The sequence below is a fragment of the Podarcis muralis genome, chromosome 15, assembly GCF_964188315.1.
Source record: "Podarcis muralis chromosome 15, rPodMur119.hap1.1, whole genome shotgun sequence".
In the NCBI taxonomy this organism is placed as follows: Eukaryota; Metazoa; Chordata; class Lepidosauria; order Squamata; family Lacertidae; genus Podarcis; species Podarcis muralis.
The window spans coordinates 43,013,698-43,028,858 of NC_135669.1; the positions used below are offsets into that span (position 1 = coordinate 43,013,698).

At 49.7% G+C, this 15,161-nt stretch overlaps 1 protein-coding gene across 5 annotated transcripts in view; it reads right to left on the reverse strand.

The window, feature by feature from the left end:
* Nucleotides 1–1,243: 1,243 nt before the first annotated feature.
* ABR (ABR activator of RhoGEF and GTPase) overlaps nucleotides 1,244–15,161 on the reverse strand; it is a 118,015-nt gene continuing 104,097 nt past the window's right edge. For all 5 annotated transcript variants that reach the window (XM_028707587.2, XM_028707588.2, XM_028707589.2 and 2 more), the window contains 7 exons: nucleotides 9,912–9,971; nucleotides 9,632–9,741; nucleotides 8,938–9,077; nucleotides 7,101–7,235; nucleotides 5,925–6,030; nucleotides 4,103–4,253; nucleotides 1,244–3,378 (listed from right to left, as the gene is read on the reverse strand). In XM_028707587.2, coding sequence (XP_028563420.2) covers nucleotides 3,289–3,378; nucleotides 4,103–4,253; nucleotides 5,925–6,030; nucleotides 7,101–7,235; nucleotides 8,938–9,077; nucleotides 9,632–9,741; nucleotides 9,912–9,971 — 792 coding nt within the window. In that variant the 3' untranslated portion in view covers nucleotides 1,244–3,288. The remainder of the gene's footprint in view (nucleotides 3,379–4,102; nucleotides 4,254–5,924; nucleotides 6,031–7,100; nucleotides 7,236–8,937; nucleotides 9,078–9,631; nucleotides 9,742–9,911; nucleotides 9,972–15,161) is intronic.

Sequence of the window (15,161 nt, forward strand, 5' to 3'; positions counted from 1 at the left end):
TCATCCCCCAATCCGGTACAGCACTGTTGGGGGTCTCCAGAGGACTTCAGTGAGGCAGCGCAGCAGGTAGGTGGGACTTCTTGATGATCTACTTAAACTAGGCAGTTATAGCTTGTCAGTGCATAGGCTGGTGCTGAATGTGCCCAGCTGTGTCTTTGGAGGTGAGAGAAGTTCAGTTAGCATCACTGGTTCAAGGCGAGGGGCTTCTTTTCATGCTAGACTGAAAGGAAGTTGCCTTCAAGACTCACCGCCTCCCTCCACTAAATTATTTTTTCTAGAGCAGGTTCTAAATCTGCATTCTGGGTTGGTTTTGCATCAGACAAAGGCCAGCATCATATTGCGTGCTCTCCACCCCCCGCAGCAAATTGTGATGCTGCGTACTGAACCTGGGGCCTTCTGCACCCTCTCACTAATCAGCACCACCACTGGGACTTGCTTTGAAATTGTAATTAAAAGATCACAAACCGGGGGGAGGAGGGGCACTCGTGTGTTCAGAGCTGGTTTGTGAAGTGACACCGAACAGGAGGATGGAAGCACACCAGGCACCCATCTTGGCATTCCCATGGCAACGGCCCTAGTTGCCTAGGAGAAATATTGCTGTTTCCCAGGCTGAATAATTAAGCTTTCCCACTCTCCCCCGTCTTTATTTCCCTTTGCCAGCCCCCTTCCTATTGGCAGAATCGCTTATTGAGCTGCAATAGCCCCTAATAAGGGCATGGGATCAATTGCTTGCATGAATTCTGTCATGTGGTACAGGTGTGCTCATAGCTAGATGTGCAAGACATGGTCCTCCCTCTCCCTTGCATAATCCCTGTACAGGAGGGGAAATGCAGCTAGACTACAGTTATGAGCAAGGGGGCGGAAGGTGGTATAGATCGGGGAGCTGTTAGAACAAGAGGAGCCAGAGTGGTACCTCTGGGTACTATTGAACAACTAGTTCCCATCAGCACCAGTGTCCGGCCTAGCTAGTGGTCAAGAGTGAGGGGAGTTTTAGTTAAGCAGCATCTGGAGGGCCGCACATTGGCTGCTCATGTATTAGATGCCTAGGCTGTTGACTTCTACTGAGTCAGACCACTGGGCACCCACATCTCACTCACACTGACTGGCAGCAGTGGCTCTCCAGGGATTAAGGCAGGGTCTCTACCAATTGAACTATTACTCCTGTCATGTGTCCAAGCTAGTTACGCCAGATCTTTTTCTTTTTCAACACTGATTGAGATAGAAAGACCAAACACCCAAGAAGTAATTTGTGCAAATGTTTGGGCTTTGCATTTTATTAACTTTTTTTTTTTTAATCTCCTCACATGGTTTACATCCATTTAAAGTTTGTCATCTACAGAGAGGGGAGAAAAAACCTGCAACGGAACACAACCAAAAATATATATATATATATATATATAATATATATCCTTAAACAAGTCAAATATCAATTATACAGTTTCTAATCTAACCTGTAGCTCCAGGAGTCCCAGTCTCCCCTTCCTCACCATCAGAAAAAAAGAGCAAGTGCAGTTGTCGGGGGGGGGGGGGCTGGCTATGCTGGTATCAGATTCTGACACTCAGAAGTGCGCGGAGGCGCTCTGGCTTAGGAATGACTTCAGCTTCCACAGACACATACATAAAGGTAGATGCAGACCCACAAGGATCTGTGCAGGAGGGCCCGAAAAATAACAACTCTGGCCAGCAAAATATTTCTGGTCCCTGAAGGGTGAGCCACAGAACATTCCATTGTCCTGGGCGGAAAGTGTGGCCGAAGTCACTTAACGTGGAGGGGGCAGGCCTGGAAGTAATTTCTCTTGTGAGGGCGGGGGACTTCTCCATGAAACAAAGGGCTGTCTAGCTTGCCAATACAACTCATTGCTGGATTGCTGCTTGGCACCTGGGTGTGTGAGTGGGGCGGCAAGCGGGAACACAGAGCCCCCACTCCTTTGGAGGGCTGCACTCTCCTCGGCTGCTTCGCCCGATCTCTCGCAGAAAGAGAGAAATGGGGGGTGCAGGTGGAGGCTCTTAAGGGCTGAAATGACACCTTTCACATCCAACCTGAGTCTCCCTTAGCTGAACCCTGTAAGCCATGCTGCGTGAAGCACTGAGAAACGGCCCCTTTTCCAGACACCCTCCTGGAAGAAAAGTGCCCAACAGCCCCGGCGGATGGCTGGGCTGGATCAAAGCCATGTGGAGGAGGTGGGAGCAGGAAATACCCGCTGGCTCCCTGGCCAGGCTTGGCTAGCGAGAGCCACCTGCAAGAGGCACGGCCACAAGGCAACCAGCCTTCCTCTCGGCCAGCCAAATAATCCTTTCAGGGGTGGGGAGCAGGACAGTCTCGCCCGCATTAAGATCTGATTTCCTTTCTAAGGATTAAGTTTGAATTAGTCCCAAGAGAATCTAACCATAAATAAAGTGATTGTGGGCAACACAGCAGGGCAGCGGGGATGGGGAGGTAGGTATCACTCTCTGCCACACGCACACACATCTAAGACTAGCAAGCAGCCACTTTCTCTTCACTTTCCTGCCATCAAGGTTCATTATTAAAACCTTTTTACAGAATAAAACAGGAAGATGGCTGCTTTACCCCCCCCCCCACATTATGCACAGTTACAAAGCCTACCGAGGCACAGGAGTCACAGGACGAGAGGCTCCCCCAGCATTAAAAAAAGTGGAGGGAGCTGGAATAGGCAGGGCTTTTTAAAAACGAAAATGCTGCTGTCTTCAGCCCTGCCAGCTGGGGTAAAAGAATGCAGAGTTCAGCAACCAGGTCTGTCAGGCGAGACAAAAGCGAAGAGAATGTAGGTTGACCAGGACGAGGGGAAGAGCCCTTGGTGTCCTCCTTAAGCCTCCAAAAGCAGGAAAATCCAAGCAAGCAGCGTACATGCAGGCCACAAAGGCAGGGAGCAGAAAAGATCAAGCATTGTTGCGGGTGGCGAGGCCGGCTGGAGGAGAGGACTTGGCTGCAGCGAAACTCTGTTGGACCCAGAAGGCGGCAACCATTTTGGGGAAGAAACAAGAGGCTGTGTCTTCATCCGTCGCTCGCTTCCTTCCCACTGCTCAAGAAATGGGACATAAAAATGACTCCTGGACACGAGAAGTACGAGAGACGTGGACTACTGTGCTGGGAGGTGGGCAGGGGGGAAAGAAGGGTGTGGGGCTGATACAAAATCGTCCCATGAGGTATGGGGCAGCGTCTGGTTCCAGGGCAGCGACGTTATTCTCAGCAGGATCCGTGCTCGGATTCATGAGTCTGTGCTGCGCCCCTCGGCTTAGAAAAATGCAGGTGGCTGCAGGGCCCCGGGGCTACACGTCTGTGGAGAAGTAGAGTGCGTTGCGTTTGAGCTCGGCAAAGGAGATGGGCGTGTGCTGTAAATAGTAGAGTAGCACTTGCACCTGCAAAAGGAAAAGTGGGTTAAAATCAGGATAGTCTCTCACACACTGCAGCGTCCCCAACAGAGAACAGCTCTTGATAGGTAGAGATGTCTTCTGATGGAATCCCTGCGGAATTTATATTTGCCACCCTGTGAAGTTGATGGAATAAAAAGCACAGTAGGAACAGAGCTACGAACTCAGAAGGGCCAGCTTTAGGAAGAGCTGCAACATGCATACTCACTCACTCTCAGTTATTTAACCAGCCCCTCAAACTGCCCCTCCAATTAAGGGGGCCCAGCAGGAATTTGGGCAAAGGCAGATGGGACATTTATTGAGCAATGAGGCAGGTCTGGAAGCAGCATTTCTGTGCTCAGTTCACACAAAGTGTGCTTTACCACTAAGCTACAATTCCTCTCCAAATTCTAAAGCAGTTTTTAAAATGTTATCCACTACACTTTTAAAAAGATTAATGCACAAGATGGTAATTCAAGTTCGGAGGTTTTAAGAATGAAATTAAGGTCTACCTGAGTAAGCTCTCTCTCTCTCTCTCTCTCTCTCTCTCTCTCTCTCCACACACACACACACACACACACAGAGAGAGAGAGAGAGAGCGCACGAGCAGCTGCGCTTCCAGGGTGAAGTTTGAAAGTTTGCCCAGCAGAGGGAGCTTTCCCATCCAAACGCAATTGACTCCTCTGCCTGCTGCCCCCTGCCCCCTTGCCCCTCTCTTCCCCACCCACTGTACCTGCGCCATTACGTCGTGGGACCAGATATCTGAGGCCAACGTGAGGTGCTGCCCTTTGCTCTCCACTTCAGAAGGTCTCAGCAACGTTGGACCAAACACGGTGGCCAGATTGTGCAGGGACATTTTGTTGACGGGCTCCTTCTCAGCCACCCTGCGCAAAAAGACAGACCCATTTCAAAAAGACTCGCAAGATTTTGGTGCGGCCTTCCAAGTCAGCTAAGACAAGGTTTGCAGGCTTTTCCACCATAGCCCAGCTGGAGAAGATCAGATGGAATTTCTCACCATTTCCCCCCTCTCTCTTTCTCCTTGCCTGACCCCTCATTCTGGACACACACAATTTCCACATGTGAAAGGGACACAATCCCAGCTTCAAACTCCCGCCTTGACGTGGCACCATCCGCTTTTCCCAGTTCCCGCCCCCTGCCAACTTGCCCTCTGAGGTTTTGGCTCTGGAAATCATCCAAAACTTCCTCCGGCACACACACACACACCTTCCCCTTCCCCGGAAACTACTGCTGGCTGTGCTGGTCCATGGCCAGCTATCGCCTTGGAAACCAGCGTCAAAATATTGCCATGTTAGGAGGCAGCTGCGCTCCAGCCCCAATAACACAAGCTGTGCTCCATTTGAGTGGCGTCCAGCAGAACAGATGTGGGAACTGGATGTGCCCTCTCTTCCGAGCCGAGAGCCAAGTGGATTTTCCTTCCAGGACGCAGCGCTGCTCTCCCCCCGTCCTACAACCACCTCTTTCTGCTGCTGGATCTTCCTTCTCCCCGCTCCCCCGCCTCCACTGCTTGATTCTTAACAAACAAAACAGGGAAGGGGGATGTGCCAATTAACACAAGATTCCAGTCCCAAATTCCCACTGGTGCAGAGGAGCTTTTGGCCTGCCCGGCACTCTGCCAAGCCGCAGCTCCTACATCGATTCCATGTCCTCGGCAGAAGCCGAGTGACTTGAAGGAGGGAGGAGGACGGAGCCCGTCCGCATCCAAGCCCTCAAGAGCAGGCTGCTAAGTGACACCGCCATCTCCTTAAACCCCTCTGTCATCTCCCTTTCAGGATCTATAGAGGCGGCTGAGGTTTCCAGACAGTCTGCGAGCAGTTTCTCCTTATAGGAAGAGAGTTGCACCTGCCGCTGAACTCTGCTCCGCCCCAAGGGAAGCAAGTGGAAAATTAGGAACGGGTTTTTTCCCTTTGCTGTGGACCCTGAACACAAGAACGCCAGAAGAGCCTGGCTGCTGGATCAGGCCCACCTAGTCCAGCATCCCAGCAGCCAACCAGGTGCCCTAGGGGGGAAGCCTGAAAGCAGCACCAGAGCACAACAGCAGTGCTCTCCACACTTGTGTTTCCCAGCAACGGATCATCAGCTCTCCAATGAGACACAAAGAACTGACCTCTCAGCCAAAAGGCAAAGCTAGTCTGGGAAGTGGGGGTCCCCTCTCCAGGGCTTCTGTGGTGGTGGCCCCCCAGTCCTTGGAATGCCCTCCACATGGAAGCTCTCCAGCCAAATATTTCAGCACCAGCCAGAGATCATTTCATTTGGCCAATCTGCCTAGATCCTCTTCCAACAACTGTTTTACCAATGCTTGGCCCTGGCTTGAGTGAATTTAGTATTTTTGCCGTTCTAGCATTTCTTTTTTTAAAAAAAAGTTTGCTATGTTGGTTGGCTAGACTTTGATTTGTTTGCCACTTTTTGACTTTCTGGGTCGAACAGCAGGATAAAAAACAAAATTATCAGGCTCCCTGTACTCTAGGCCCTACCCGATTGCAGTGCTCCCCGTTCACAGACTCAGTCTCCCTGTTCTCGAGGCAGGAGGGACTTACCGTTTCAAGTGTTCTAGCAGAAAGAGGAATGTGATGAGGTTGGGGTCAGGCAGAGAACGCAGAAGGTGCATCATACAGTTCTCCTTGGCTGTTGGGTCAGAGAGTGCTGGGGGTGGAAAGGTGGCAGTGAGAGAGAGCTGGCAAGCGCCCACACCCCAACCATTCTGGAAAAGCCTTGCTAATGTACCCAGAACCACCAAAGTCCAAACTGCACACTCATTCTCAAAAGTCCCAGTGAGGGGCAGCAGATGCCCAGCATCAAAACCTCAGACAGCCATGGAGCTCTCCAGATGCTCTGTTCTTGGTCCACTTCACAGGGTGGTTGTGAAGATGGACAGCTCAGAGCATTTGTCCTCCTAGTCCAAATGACTGGCAGCAGCTCTCCAGGGTCTGAGGCAAAGAAAGGTTTCTCTCATTGCTTGCTACTCATTTCCTTTTTACTTTTAAGTTGCCAGGGACTGAAGCTAGGAACTTCTGCGTGCTAAGCAGGGGCTCTACCACAAAGTAACAGCCCCCCCCCAATAAAACGAGATAACTTCATCAGACTGTTACCTGGGGGCAGCCATTCTGCAGACTGCCTGGGTGGGAGCAATGGGAAGCAGGGCTCATTCCATCAGTTTTGCTTGAAAGCCCAGCTCCACCAGGCTCCTGTTACCCATGAACTGCGCCAGACAGGCATTATACGAGCAACAGTTTAAGAACTGGTGCCCAACTTTTATGTTTTCCTCTTCCCTCCTTGTCCTTTTTTCCTTGTGCGCTGTCCTTTTCTAGATCGTAAACCTGCAGGCAGGGACTGTCTCGTTTTAACTGACTGTATGTAAGCCATTTTGGGCTGAAGAGCAGGGTATGAATGCTCTGAATAAATAAATAAAAATAATAAACTCCATGCATGTTGCCCTGAGCTGGTTGCAGGGCTTGGGGGCAGGGGAGAATAAAATACAAAAAGGAAATTAACACTCAGAGGTGCTGCAAAGATGTGTTAGTTGTTAGGCCGTATCTGGGGTTTCTATGCCTATCCAGATGCAAGAGAAATTATACAGACAACTTGTCCCTGCCCTCTTTGTCCTGTGGTCCTGGCTAGGGTCTCACCCACTCCCTGAATCCTGAGCTCCAAGCCTGTATCAAGAAATTCCTGCTCCACATCTCTGCAAATACATGTAACACAAGCTCCCTTACCGATACCCTCCATAAAAGCAGGATAAAGCCGATCCGTGAGAAGAGGCTCAGGGAGCTCGCGGAAATACAGCTTCAGGGTGCCTGCGATAGCATTGATGTCCATGTCGCTCAGCATCATCAGGATGTCTTTGCTGTCTACGGCAGAATTGAAACAAAGGAAAGAGGAATGCTGGAAGGGGAATGTGCTGCCTTATATACCAGATCAGACTCTTTGTCTACCTAGTTCAATACAGTGGTACCTCAGGTTACATATGCTTCAGGTTACATACGCTTCAGGTTACAGACTTCACTAACCCAGAAATAGTGCTTCAGGTTAAGAACTTTGCTTCAGGATAAGAACAGAAATCGTGCTCTGGTGGTGCGGCGGCAGCAGGAGGCCCCATTAGCTAAAGTAGTGCTTCAGGTTAAGAACAGTTTCAGGTTAAGAATGGACCTCCGGAACGAATTAAGTACTTAACCTGAGGTACCACTGTACTGTGAACTCTGACTGGCAGCAGCTATTCAGGGTCTGAGGCAGAGAGAGAGAGAGATGATCTTTCCCATTGTCTGCTAACCTGATCTTCCTCTTTTTTCACCTGCCAGGTGCCGAACCTGGGGCCTTTGTATGCAAAGCGGAGACCCTGCCACTGAAGCTATAAAACCACCCCCACCATCCTCAAGAATTCCCCTGCTAGATCAGGCCAAGATCCAGCTAATTCCCTTTCTTCTTTCAATTCAGCCATCTGGCTTCAGAACCATAAGATGAGGTGATAGCTTACTTGGCTTTAAAACAAAACAAAAGGAGTAGATACATTTGCAAAGAATAGGGTGAGATCAGGGGCAGGCGACTGACTGGGGGGGGGGGGGTTTAAAAAGGCATTTATTGCTGCTGCCCCCAATATTTGGAAGACTCTTCCCTCTCCTGTCACAGCAGAGACCTGCTTCAGATGTCTTTGGAAGACACATCTTTCCCCATTCATCAAGCTGGACAATATCCCTCTACAAATATTAACAATGCCTTATTGCACTTCCACATTTTGACTGCTGCTTTTAGGCACTTGGACAGATGTGTTTACTGAATATCCGTAATGGTGCAGCCAAATGTTTATCTATTAAGCCAGGAGTGTCTAACATGGTGCCATCCAGATGTAGGCAGACTCCAATTCTCATCATTCCAAGCTGGCTGGAGCTGATGGAAATCCAGTAACATAAAATCATAGAGTTGGAAGGGACCCCGAGGGTCATCTAGTCCAACCCCCTACGATGCAGGAATCCTGCCTGCAGCTGTGTACAAAAGTAGCTAAATAAATAATAATGATTGATCTATTATTGAATTTATACCCTGTCCTTCCTCCCGAAGGAGCCCAGGGCAGCAAACAAATACACAATTAAAAAACCATCTAAATTAGTTAAAACATTCTATAAACAATTACAATTCAAGACAGTTGTTGTTGTTGCTGCTGCTGTTGTTGTATTTATATCCCACCTTTTTCTCCAAGGAGCTCAAGGTGGCATATGTGTTTCTCCCCCTCCTCATTTAGTCTCCCACGACAGCCCTGTGAGGTAGGCCAGGCTGAGAGGCAGTGACTGGCCCAGCACATGTCGTGGCCGAGTGGGGATTTGAACCCTTGTCACTCTAAACCACTACACAAGAGCAGCTACAGTTAAAACTGTCCTAAAAGCATTATTAGAGAAAACAGCTAAATTAAAACCTCTGTGTTTAGTGGCAGCATACTCGTGCGAATGCCAGATACAAAGACTGGGGGCTGGCTGCTCTCAGAGAAGAGATCCTTGGCTAAGCCATGAGATAGAGAAAGAAATTGGCACGGCAGCAGCAAAGATGCAAGGGGGAACTTACTGGCGTCAAAGGCTGCTTTCAAGGCCTGGATGTCCGTGGCCACCCCTGAGATCCGGTAGATCCCCACTTCATCAATGCCGCGCTTCTCCACTTCCTCAACACACTGGCGCACAATGTAGGGCACTTTGGAGCGCTCGCGCCTGGAAGCAACAGAGCAGAGAGAGCAAGAGAAGAGAGATGGGTCGGAAGAAGAAGAAGAGTTTGGATTTGATCTCCCGCTTTATCACTACCCGAAGGAGTCTCAAAGCGGCTAACATTCTCCTTTCCCTTCCTCCCCCACAACAAACACTCTGTGTGGTGAGTGGGGCTGAGAGACTTCAGAGAAGTGTGACTGGCCCAAGGTCACCCAGCAGCTGCATGTGGAGGAGCAGGGAAGCGAACCCGGTTCACCAGATTACGAGTCCACCGCTCTTAACCACTAGACCACACTGGCTCTCACAGGGGAGAGCCCAGGACACCACGGAGGAAGCCAGGCCCTTGCAGAAACTGCCTACCTCTTCCCTGTGATTGCAAGCAATAGGGTTTTTTTTAAAAAAAAAATTATGGACCTTATTAGCCCAGAGTGGCTGAAGAACAAACAAATATTGCAAAGGCCCAGGCTGGCATTCCTTCCCCCTCCAGCCAAAACGTCACCAGACCCCCTCCCCTGATCAGGGCAGCCCTGCACCCACCGCCGGACCCGATCACAACGTACTTTGTGACGACGCTGATTTTTACCCCGAAGACTCCCGTCTGCTTTTTCGATGGGGTCCTTTTAAGGCTCAAGTCGCGGCTGGTGAACTTCATAGAGAACTCCACTTTGATCTGAAAGGGAGATTTCAAGGTCAAGGTCACATCCTGCAATGGGGAAGCTCTTTACTATGGGGGTGGGGTGGGGGAGAGGAGCGCCCAGGGTGGGCAGTGAGAGCATGAGAGAAGGGGGATCTTGGGCAAGCACCGTGGGGCGTGGCACCCAACCCGTTTCCCCTTCTTACCCCATTCATTTCAATCACATCCATGTGCCAGTTCTTGGTCTGCACCGTCTGGGGATCCAGCTGCAAAAAAAGGAACAACAGGAGAGAATGAGCTTCCAAAATATCCACCCCCAAAAAAGTTAGACCACAAAATAATAAGGGAGAGTGCTGGGCCAGGTAGCATAAGAATAGATTTATTCAGGCCCCATCTGCAGTATACAATTAAAGCAGCACCGTACTACTTTAAACAGCCCCCGGAGAATCCTGGGAAGTGTAGTTTGTTAAGGGTGCTGAGAGTTGTTAGGAGACCCCTATTCTCTTCCCAGAGCTACAACTCCCAGAATCCCCTGCGAAGAAGGATTGATTGTTAAACCAGATTAAAACAGTTGCTAACATTCTACATGCCTGGTAGAATTGTCTAAGCAAAAATGTTTATAGCTGGAAATCAAAGGAGTACAGTGAAGGCGCCCCAACCTGATGTCAATAGGCAGGGAGTTCCAAAGTACCATGCCAAGTGATTGGTTTCTTACAGCTGCAGAACGGGTACTACGCGACACCTGTAAGAAGTCCAGTTGCACAGAATGCCAAGCACTTGAACGAATGGCTTGGGGGCTGGATATAAGCCCATCATCCAGGGGCAGCCCCTCATCTGCAACCTGGAGGAGGAGGATGTGGGCGGTGTTTCATTTCACAGGCATGAGTTGTCCTTGTTCCAGGAGAGGCTCAGCAGGACCCAAAGCCCCGTTGGAAAAAGATAACAGATGGCCGTCTCCGCTTCATGATCGACCAAGAAACGCTCCCATGAATCAGGGATATTTCTGGAGACCGGTTCCTGAAATAATTTTCAAAAGGCCACGTCTTCCACACGGCCCTGCTTGTGGTCTCCTGGGAAAGGCGGCTGAGCTGTTTCCGAAAGGCCTCTGCACTCTGGGAGTGCAGCCTGTCTCAAAGGCAAATTGGGTCGTGCTGGGCTTCCAGCCCTTTTCAGAATAGGCCCCTGGGTTTCCCAGGAACCGGAGTAGCACCGGTGTGCAACAGGAGAGAAGGTAACAGACAAGCGGATCACGCTGGCAAGTTGGACAAAAAATGGGAGGAGGGGGTGACTTCAGACCTTGGGTCACATGAGCAGCTCTGTGCATGAACAACAGGTGCACATTTTGAACCATTTCTTTGGTTAGCACCTGGGGCATATTCCGTATAGGGTAGGCTTATAGCCTCGCCAGTCCAGCCTCTTGTTCTCACAGTGGCCAACCAGATGTCTACAGGAAAGCCACAAGCAGGATTCAAGCATAAAAGTCTCACGCTCTACTGACTGAGCTATCCCAGGTCGACAATACAGACGGGAGTTATATATAGTTGTTGAACTGTAACCCCCATCCTTGCCCATTGGCCACACTTGCTGAGGGGCTGCTGGGAGTTGTAGTTCAGCAGCTTCCACAGGAGCCAAAAGTTCCCTGCACCTAGTATACAAAGAAAGGTAGGAGACGACAAACCAGCTTAAATAGGTAACATTTGCTACCTACCCAGTTCCTTTTATTTGAGCTTCCCCACCCATGCAGGGCTGCACTGCTGTTTCCCCTCTCACTGCAGATTTTTCAAGAAAGCAAACAGGTTAACATGGGGGTTGGACTAGAAGACCCATCGGGTCCTTTCCAACTCTACAGCTCCATGAACCTAGAGGCCTTGCGTTGCATACACACATGTCACAAATGCAATGGGAGGACAGAGCCTGGATCCGAGGGAGGGAGCCCTTGCGCGTGTTCAGGTCACAGATGTTCCATGAGGCTGGCAGATCCAGGCCCCCACGCTGTGCCGGCTCCTCCAGGGTGCGTGCGGTTTCCCCCCAGGGCGCCTGGTATCTCGGGAGCAGCCATCTGAGCACAAACTTCAGAGGGGATGCGCGGTCCCACCCTGCTGATCCACCATCGCAGGCAGCAAACGCTACACAGGGGCCCCTGCCTCCCGCAAGCACACAGCCCCCACCCTGGAGGCTGCAGGATGGGGCTGGCAGAAAAGCAGATGGAGCCCCACACAGAGCCATCAGAGAAGAAAGTCTCCCCTCCTCAGCCCCTCCACCGGAGCCAGAGGCCTGCAGATGGATGATCATTCCCTTCTCCCCACCCCTGAGAAGGGCCGAAGGCGATTTGAAAGCGACAGCTCAGAGTCGGTAGAGCATGAGACTCTTAATCTCAGGGTCATGAGTCCAAGCGCCACGTGGGGTGGAGATTTCTGCATTGCAGGAGATTGAACTAGATGATCCTTGTGGTTCCTTCCAGCCCTGAGAGTCTATGAAGGCAGGATCGTTGCCTGCCGCACCAAGACATTCACTCCTGCTACACCTCCAGGGCTGAACAGCGCTTGCAAGTTACTGCTCTCGTTTCATTAAAATTAACTAACTGCCACCTTCAGAATATCTCAAAAGCTGGAAGATGCAGCAAGCCTGTCTTGAACCAATGGCTCCTAGTTACAAGGAAGGAGATTCCGGCTAAACACCAGGAAGAACTTTCTGACAGCAAGAGTTGTTTGACAGTGGAACAGACTCCCTCAGGAGACGCCTTCCTTTCAGGTTTCAAAGGAGAGGTTGGGGGGCCATCTGTCAGGGATGCTTTAGTTGTGATTCCTGCATTGCTAGGGGTCTCTTCCCACTCTATGATTCTATGATCAGCGTTGCAGAGTTGGAAGCGCCCTCAAAAGGTCATATTGCACACCCCACTGCTGAATTAATGCAGACCGTTGCAATTGCAGCATCCCAGCCTCTGCTTAAGATATCTCCAGTGGGGAGGAGAAAGCCCACCACCTCTTGAGGCTGTCTGCTCCAAGGCTGAACAGATCTCACAGTTCAGAAGTTTCCTCTAACGTTCAGCCTAAATCTGCTCCTCACGATGCCCTTTGGTTCTAGAGCACAGGATGCAGGCCAAGGGAAATTGGGGGAAGGGCAGCGGCATCTCCAGGTAAGGGTGGGAATGCCCACCCACTGAAACAATGGAGAGCTGCTGCCAGTCAGAGTAGAAGACACAGAGCTAGAATGAACCAGTGGCAGCTTCCTGTGTCAGGGTCATCAAACGATTAAAGAGTGTCCTGGACAACTAATCAAACTGCTGAGCATTTAGTCAATGACATTTGCATGTTGCCCAAACCATCACAAACGTCATCAACCATTGACAAAAATTATCAAGGCGGCAAGGTGCCTTTTTGGTTAGATACAGAAGGGGTTGTGAGAGAAAACCTCCAGCGCAGTAAGCACACACAAAGCCAAAGGTTTCTGATCGTCCATTGTTGATCCTTTCTGCAAACATTCCCTGGAACAGCACAGCCTAAAAACCCAAACAGCTACATATACCCCAAAAGGTATGCCCTCAGCTTGCAGCCCCATGAATTAAAATTGGGTTATTCAATCCACCAAAATACTTAAGTTATAACCAGGTTACTTAATCAACCAAACTACTTTGTCAAACAATTGCTTTAATATTTTTCCACATTCTACTCTTTTTCCAAATGAGCTCAGGGTGATATAAAAAAGGTCTCTTTTATCCACACAATAACCCTGTAAGTAGGTTAGGCTGAGAGAGAGAGATAAACAGGTCCAAGGTCACCTGGCAAATTTCACAGCTGAGTGGGGATTTGAACCCAGGGCCTTGCCAGCCCTAGTCCAACACTATTCATGATCCCACCACGCCAGCTTTAAAAATATTCTCAAACAGGCAGTTGCCTTTGGTGAAGCATTTCTTGCTTCTAGGCAACCAGGCACGGAAGACTTTGCAAACTTGGAATAGTTGCTTCTCTCTTAAATAAAAAAAAGCAAAAAATCAGGCTGCTGACGTGCATCCTCAATAGCTCTTTTGTATAATCTGCAAAGCTGGATTTCGTCTTGCAGTCCCATGCATGCTAAAAGCCCAAACAAATCCACACTTTGCAAAAGGGCCCAAAGTCTGCCAACTTGCATCCTGAACAGGATAAATTGAGGCCAGGCCAACAGCATGATTTGCCCTGTGTCTTGACTTCCTGGTCCCATTTATTTTAATGCAAAATCGGAACAAGCTGCGAGGGCTTATTTGGGGCAGAGAAAACAATCCCTTGCTGCGGCCTCTGGCAAACAACACCGCAGTTGCTGATCTCCCCACCCAAAACAAGACCTGTCAAGCCCCCAGATGTACCTATTTCGTGGCAATTGCTAACCACCAGATCCTCAGCTCAGGGAGCCCAGTTGACTCTGTCCCTTAATTTATGGCGTTGAATAAATTGGTTAGCCACCTTTTCAGAATAAAATGTTTTCTCAGTGACTTCTTGCATGCGGGAAGAAAGAGGCGCTAGCCCGCCCCTTCGGTAACACAATCCAATTGCGCTGAACTTAATTTGAAACAACCGCAAGCTCCCATGCTCAGAGCCTCCCTTGACACCGCCCCTTTGAAGTGGCCTGAGATCCCATATGGAAGGGATTTCAGCAGGGCCCTACATGAAAAAGGCTTTATGAAAACCAGCTTGGCCTCATGGGTAGCGCCATAAACCTGTCTTTCAGGAATTCTCCCTCCACCCCGGATCTGAGAGAGGGGAAATTTGCTCACTTCGGGCTCCCCTGCCTCGCTGGAAGGCAGAGACTGAAGGATGGGTGGCTCTGTAGGGATGGGATGAAGGACTGCTTCCCAGCTCCCTCCTGGGCTGTGGGATGCTCCACAGAGCAAACTACCATTCATTGCTATTGTAAGTTATAGGTTTAAAGCCTCCTTAAAAAAAAAAGTATTAAAAAAATACTGCACCAAATGTCTTGTGTGTGCACCTCACAACAGCAGTCATAGCTGTCAACGTTTCCCCTTTTTTAAGGGAAATTCCCTTATTCCAAATAGGATTCCTCGCAAGAAAAGGGAAAAGTTGACAGCTATGCCACAGCTCTGCCCACCCCACCCTCCGCTCACTTTTTAAATATTTCAGACATACGCTGTTTTTCAGGTCTATGCAAACATCTCAATGTGCTTGGGAGTTAAAAAAAAACAAAATCCACTATAAACACCAAGCTCAAAAAAAAAAAAAAAAAAAGATTCTTCTGAAGCTGGATAAAAAAGTTAAAAGAATTAAAAAAAAGGTCTGGGAGAAGAAAAGCAGAAGCACAAAAATTAGAGGAGGAGGTCTTCCCCTGGTGTTGAAAAAACGTTGAGCAAGTGCCAAGAAGAAGGGGCTTTGGGGGGTCCCCTGCCCACCCCACCCCACACGACAGAAGGACATTCAGATGGGCTTCTGCTGCAGCTCTTCATACCTGGGCAGTTTCATGTCTGCAAA